Below are 7,014 nucleotides of genomic sequence, written 5' to 3'. Positions count from 1 at the left end.
GGGCCCATGACCAGCCAATCCAAGCCTTCGGTTAATTGGAGTTGTATGTGGCCCAGACCAGCCATCCAAGCCCTCGTAATTGGAGTGGAACCAGTGTGCCTACGGCCTTGATGTGGCCCATGACCAGCCAATCCAACCCTTCGGTTAATTGGATGGACCAGTGTGCCTACTGGCCTTGATGTGGCCCATGACCAGCCAATCCAAGCCCTTCGGTTAATTGGAGTTTGAATGTGGCCCGTATGGACCAGCCAAATCCAAGCCCTTCGGTTAATGTGGATGGTCCATGTGGGCCTACTGCCTTGATGTGGGCCCATGACCAGCCAATCCAAGCCCTTCGGTAAATTGGAGTGGACCAGTGGGCCTACATTAGCCCTTGATGTGGCCCATACCAGCCAATCCAAGCCCTTCGGTTAATTGGTGTGGGTCCAGTGTGCCTACTGGCCTTGATGTGGGCCCATGACCAGCCCAATTCCCCAACCCTTCGTGAGGATGCGTGAGCGTGATGCGAGGAGGAGTCATTTGACCATGTCACCATGTCGGCAGTGTCACCATGTTTTTCTTGGGCACCGGCTGTGAATTTACACCTGGTAGTGTGGTGGATGGACTACAAGCTCTCTCTGTAACCTAGAGGCAACCAGTGGGTCCGTCTCCTCTACTACCACCCACCTGGTAGTGTGGTGGATGGGACTACCAGCTCTCTGTAACCTAGAGGGCAACCAGTGGGTCCATCTCCTCTATACCACCCACCTGGTAGTGTGGTGGATGGACTACCACTCTCTGTTAACCTAGAGGGCAACCAGTGGGTCGTCTCCTCTATACCACCCACCTGGTAGTGTAGTGGATGGGACTCCAGCTCTCGTAACCTAGAGGGCAACCAGTGGGTCCATCTCCTCTATACCAGCCACCTGGTAGTGTGGTGGATGGACACCAGCTCTCTGTAACTGGAGGGCAACCAGTGGTCCGTCTCCTCTATACCACCCACCTGGTAGTGTGGTGGATGGGACACCAGCTCTCTGTACTGAGGACAACCAGGTCCGTCTCCTCTATACCATGTTTCTTGTAGGATGACAATGTCTGTATTTCTGATTTTATTTGATGAATTCTGAGTTCCTCTCTTTAGACCCAAGGCAGATGACCTCTGACCTTGTATATTCCAGGATGAGATAGTAAAAGCTTTGCGTTTCCATAGTGTCTAGTGTGGTTTAGGCCCCAGACCATCTCCCTCTCTCAAGTCTGTCAGAAGCACAGAACAGTCTGTGTTACAGTCCTCCTGCGCTGGGGGTGTGGGGGGGGGGGGGTTGTTCCGGGGGGGGGTGTTCGGCGGGAGACAGACGGGGGCTCTTCCTCTAGTCGTCTGAGTGAATAAGTGATTTAAAGCAGCAGATGTCATTGGGTCAGTGCTGTATTCATGGAGGCGGGAGGGATGTTTGGCAGGGGGGAGGCAGCGTGAGGGAGGGAGGGAGGTTTGGCGGTGAGGAGGGAGTTTGTAGGAGGGAGAAGCAGGGTGAGGGAGGTTTGGCAGGAGGGTGGAGCAGCGTGAGGGAGGTTTGGTGGGAGGGGAGGCAGGGTGAGGAGGGAGTTTGGCAGGGTGAGTAGGGAGGTTTGGTAGGAGGGGGAGGCAGGGTGAGTAGGGAAGGTTGCAGAAAGGGGGGAGGAGGGTGAGGAGGGAGTTTGGCAGGAGGGGGAGGTGGAGGTCTCCACAGGAGTCACATTTCTGGGCCCTTAAATTGATATGAGGCCCCATCTCTCCCATTGCTCGCCCTCTCTCTTTGCCCTCTCCCTTCGCTCGCCCTCTCTCTTTCCCCTCTCCCTTCGCTCGCCCTCTCTCTTTCTCCTCTCCCTTCGCTCGCCCTCTCTCTTTGCCTCTTCCCACCTGCCCTCTCTCTTCCCCTCTCCCATCGCTCGCCCTCTCTCTTTCTCCTCTCCCCTCGCTCGCCCCTCTCTCTTTCCCCTCTCCCTTCGCTCGCCCTCTCTTTGCCCCTCTCTTGCGCCCTCTCTTCTCCTCTCCTTCGCTCGCCTCTCTCTTTTGCCCTCTCCCATCGCTCGCCCTCTCTCTTTCCCTCTCCCATCGCTCGCCCTCTCTTCTTCTCCTCTCCCTTCGCTCCCCTCTCTCTTTCCCTCTCCCTCTCGCTCGCCCTCTCTTTCCCTCTCCCTTCGCTCGCCCTCTCTCTTTCCCCTCCCCTCGCTCGCCCTCTCTTTCCCCTCTCCCCCTCGCTCGCCCTCTCTCTTTTCCCCCTTTCGCTTGCTCGCCCTCTCTCTTTTCCCCTCTCCCTTGCTCGCCCTCTCTCTTTCCCCTCTCCCTCTCGCTCGCCCCTTCTCTTTCCCCTCCCCTTCGCTCGCCCTCTCTCTTTTCCCCTTCGCTCGCTCGCCCTCTCTCTTGCCCTCTCCCTTCGCTCGCCCTCTTCTCTTTTCCCTCCCCTCCTTCGCTCGCTCGCCCTTCTCTCTTTGCCCTCCCCCTTCGCTCGCTCGCCCTCTCTTTATTCCCCTCCCCCTTCGCTCGCTCGCCCTCTCTCTTTTCCCCTCTCCTTCGCTCGCCTCGCCCTCTCTCTTTCCCTCTCCTTCGCTCGCCTCGCCCTTCTCTCACCATACCTAACCCCCCCCTGTCTCTCTCTCTCCTCAGGTGATGGCGTGGCTGTGTGTGCGTCCAGCTCTGTGTGTGTGGAGATGGTGCTAACAGGCTGTTGTCTGGAGGACTGTGGAAACGCACTGCTGGCCTGCGGAGGAGCCCTGAACACACACACACTCTGACACGGTGACACACACACACACACAACGCTGCCGGTGCAGCGAGAACTGATTCGGAGACACAAACTCTCCCCCCCCCCAACACACACACACTCTTGACTGTGTGTCCCAGTCGTGGTAGCGTGTGTGTGTGTGTGTGAGAGACCACCACTATGCCTAGCTCCACTATCAGACGTTCTGTGAAGAACGTGATGAACAACTACTCTGACGCGGAGAAGAAAGTCCGAGAGTCCACCTCCAACGACCCCTGGGGGCCCTCGTCCTCTCTGATGTCAGAGGTCGCCGACCTGACCTACAACGTGGTGGCGTTCAGTGAGATCATGAGCATGATCTGGAGACGACTCAACGACCACGGAAAGAACTGGAGACACGTGTACAAGGCGCTAACACTGCTCGACTACCTGATTAAGGTAACGCACCCCCCCCCTTTGATGATACGAATCAAATCAAAAACTTTATTAGTCACGTGCGCCGAATAATAAAACAGACTTGAACCGTTTTGGCTTCGTTTTCTTTAAACGCTTTGGTCAGAATCCCGGAATCCGTAACGTCTGAGGTGAAAATGTTTAATGTGTGTAATATGTTGTGTGTTTATGTGTGTGTGTGTGTGTGTGTCCCAGACGGGGTCAGAGCGTGTGGCCCTGCAGTGTTTAATATGTGTGTGTGTGTGTGTGTGTGTGTGTTCCAGACGGGCTCAGAGCGTGTGGCCCTGCAGTGTAAAGAGAACATCTTTGCCATCCAGACTCTGAAGGACTTCCAGTACATAGACAGAGACGGAAAAGACCAGGGGATCAACGTCAGAGAGAAGAGCAAGCAGCTGGTGGTACTGCTGAAAGATGAGGAGAGACTGAAAGGTGAGGAGGGAGGAGGGAGGAGGTGGTGGTCCTGCTGAAAGATGAGGAGAGACTCATCTTTTTTCAGCAGTACCACCTCCCTTTCCTCCTAGGTCTCTCCTCACTTTCAGTCAGTACCACCTCCCTCTTCCTCCTTAGCCTCTCCTCATCATTTCAGCAGTACCACCTCCCTCTTCCTCCTAGTCTCTCCTCATCTTTCAGCAGTACCGCCTCCCTCTTCCTCCTAGTCTCTCCTCATCTTTCAGCAGTACCACCTCCCTCTTCCTCCTAGTCTCTCCTCATCTTTCAGCAGTCACCACCTCCCTCTTCTCCTAGTCTTCTCATCTTTCAGCAGTACCACCTCCCTCTTCCTCCTAGTCTCTCTCCTCATCTTTCCAGCAGTACCACCACCTCCCTCTTCCTCCTAGTCTCTCCTCATCTTTTCAGCAGGACCACCTCCCCTCTTCCTCCTAGTCTCTCCTCATCTTTCAGCAGTAATCCTCCCTCTTCCTCCTAGTCTCTCCTCATCTTTCAGCAGTATCACCTCCCTCTCCTCCTAGTCTCTCCTCATCTTTCAGCAGTAACCACCTCCCTCTTCCTCCTAGTCTCTCCTCATCTTTCAGCAGTACCTCCTCCCTCTTCCTCCTAGTCTCTCCTATTCTTTCAGCAGTACCTCCTCCCTCTTCCTCCTAGTCTCTCCTCATCTTTCAGCAGTACCACCTCCCTCTTCCTCCTAGTCTCTCCTCATTTTCAGCAGTACCTCCACCTCTCCCTCCTTCCCTCAGTCTCTCCTCATCTTTCAGCAGTACCACTCTCTTCCTCCTCACCTTTCGTCTCTCCTCATCTTTCAGCAGTACCACCTCCCTCTTCCTCCTAGTCTCTCCTCATCTTTCAGCAGTACCACCTCCCTCTTCCTCCTAGTCTCTCCTCATCTTTCAGCAGTACCACTCCCTCTTCCTCCTAGTCTCTCCTCATCTTTCAGCAGTACCACCACCTCCCTCTTCCTCCTAGCTCTCCTTCATCTTTCAGCAGTACCTCCTCCCTCTTCCTCCTAGTCTCTCCTCATCTTTCAGCAGTACCACCTCCCTCTTCCTCCTAGTCTCTCCTCATCTTTCAGCAGTACCTCCTCCTCTTCCTCCTAGTCTCTCCTCATCTTTCAGCAGTATCACCTCCCTCTTCCTCCTAGTCTCTCCTCATCTTTCAGCAGTACCACCACCTCCTCTTCCTCCTAGTCTTCCTCATTTTCAGCAGTACCTCCTCCCTCTTCCTCCTAGTCTCTCCTCATCTTTCAGCAGTACCTCCTCCCTCTTCCTCCTAGTCTCCTCCTCATCTTTCAGCAGTACCTCCTCCTCCTCCTCTCCTCAGTCTCTCCTCATCTTTCAGCAGTACTCCACTCCTCCCTCCTCACCTTTCAGTCTCTCCTCATCTTTCAGCAGTAACCACCTCCCTCTTCCTCCTAGTCTCTCCTCATCTTTCAGCAGTACCACCTCCCTCTTCCTCCTAGTCTCTTCCTCATCTTTCAGCTGTACCACCTCCCTCTTCCTCCTAGTCTCTCCTCATCTTTCAGCAGTACCACCACCTCCTCTTCCTCCTAGTCTCTCCTCATCTTTCAGCAGTACCTCCTCCCTCTTCCTCCTAGTCTCTCCTCATCTTTCAGCAGTACCACCTCCCTCTTCCTCCTAGTCTCTCCTCATCTTTCAGCAGTACCACCACCTCCCTCTTCCTCCTAGTCTCTCTCCTCATCTTTCAGCAGTACCACCACCTCACTCTTCCTCCTAGTCTCTCCTCATCTTTCAGCAGTGCCACCTCCCTCTTCCTCCTATCTCTTCCTCATCTTTCAGCAGTACCACCACCTCCCTCTTCCTCCTAGTCTCTCCTCATTTTCAGCAGTACCACCACCTCCCTCTCCTTCCTAGTCCTCCTCATCTTTTTCAGCAGTACCACACTCCTCTTCTCCTAGTCTCTCATCTTTCAGCAGTACCCCGCCTCACTCTTCCTCCTAGTCTCTCCCCATCTTTTCAGCCAGTACCACCTCCTCCTCTTCCTCCTAGTCCTCCTCATTCTTTCAGCAGTACCACCACCTCCTCTTCCCCTCACACTTTCAGTCTCTTCCTCATTCTTTTCAGCAGGTACCTCCTCCCTCCTCACCTTCAGTCTCTCCTCATCCTTCAGCAGTACTCCCTCCTCCCTCCTCACCTTTCAGTTCTCCTCATCCTTCAGTAGACCAGTCCACCCTCCTCTCCTCACCTTTCAAGGTCTCTCCTCATCTTTCAGCAGTCACCCACCTCCCTCTTCCTCCTCACCTTTCAGTCTCTTCCTCATCTTTCAGCAGTACCTCCTCCTCCTCACCTTTCAGTCTCTCCTCATCTTCAGCAGTACCACCTCCTCTCCTCACCTTCAGTCTCTCCTCCATCTTTCAGCAGTACACCTCCCTCTTCCTCCTAGTCTCCTCCTCATCTTTCAGCAGTACCACTCCCTTCTTCCTCCTATGCTCTTCCTCATCTTTTCAGCAGTACCACCCTCCCTCTTCCCTCCTAGTCTCTTCCTCATCTTTCAGCAGTACCACCTCCCTCTTCCTCCTAGTCTTCCTCATCTTTCAGCGAGTACCGCCTCCCTCTTCCTTCCTGTTTCTCTCCTCATCTTTCAGCAGTACCGCCTCCCTCTTCCTCCTATTCTCTCTCTCATCTTTCAGCAGTACCACACCTCCCTCTTACTCCTAGTCTCTCCTCATCTTTCAGCAGTACCACCACCTCCCTCTTCCTCCTAGTCTCTCCTCATCTTTCAGCAGGACCACCTCCCTCTTCCTCCTAGTCTCTCCTCATCTTTCAGCAGTACCTCCTCCCTCTTCCTCCTAGTCTCTCCTCCATCTGTCAGCGCCTCTTTATTCACCTCCCTCTTCCTCCTAGTCGCTCCTCATCTTTCAGCAGTACCACCACCTGCCCCTCTTCCTCCTTTAGTCTCTCCTCATCTTTTCAGCAGTACCTCCTCCCTCTTCCTCCTAGTCTCTCCTCATCTTCAGCAGTACCTCCTCCCTCTTCCTTCCAGTCTCTTCCTATCTTTCAGCAGTACCTCCTCTCCTCTTCTCTCCTTAAGTCTCTCCTCATCTTTCAGCAGAAGTACTCCACCTCCTACCCTCCTCACCTTTCAGTCTCTCCTCATCTTTTCAGCAGTACCACCCCCTTCCTCCTCACCTTTCAGTCTCTCCTCATCTTTCAGCAGTACCGACCTCCTCTTCCTCCTAGTCTCTCTCCATCTTTCAGCAGTACCACCTCCCTCTTCACCTAGCTCTCCTCATCTTTCAGCAGTACCCACCTCCCTCTATCCTCCTAGTCTCTCCTCATCTTTCAGCAGTACCCCACCTCCCTCTTCCTGCTAGTCTCTCCTCATCTTTCAGCAGTATACACACCTCCCTCTTCCTCCTAGTCTCTCCTCATCT

The 7,014-nt window shown here is 54.1% G+C and overlaps 1 protein-coding gene across 1 annotated transcript; it reads left to right on the top strand.

Moving 5' to 3' along the window:
* The first annotated feature begins 2,610 nt into the window (after positions 1–2,610).
* On the top strand, positions 2,611–3,647 carry LOC112077768 (epsin-2). Its single transcript, XM_024144214.2, has 2 exons — positions 2,611–3,155; positions 3,434–3,647. The coding sequence occupies exons 1-2, from the start codon at positions 2,898–2,900 to the stop codon at positions 3,635–3,637; spliced, it is 462 nt and encodes a 153-aa protein (XP_023999982.2). The 5' UTR covers positions 2,611–2,897; the 3' UTR covers positions 3,638–3,647.
* The last annotated feature ends 3,367 nt before the right edge of the window (positions 3,648–7,014 follow it).

This window comes from Salvelinus sp. IW2-2015, unplaced genomic scaffold (genome assembly GCF_002910315.2).
Source record: "Salvelinus sp. IW2-2015 unplaced genomic scaffold, ASM291031v2 Un_scaffold4899, whole genome shotgun sequence".
In the NCBI taxonomy this organism is placed as follows: Eukaryota; Metazoa; Chordata; class Actinopteri; order Salmoniformes; family Salmonidae; genus Salvelinus; species Salvelinus sp. IW2-2015.
This window is presented reverse-complemented; position numbering and strand designations above follow the sequence as displayed.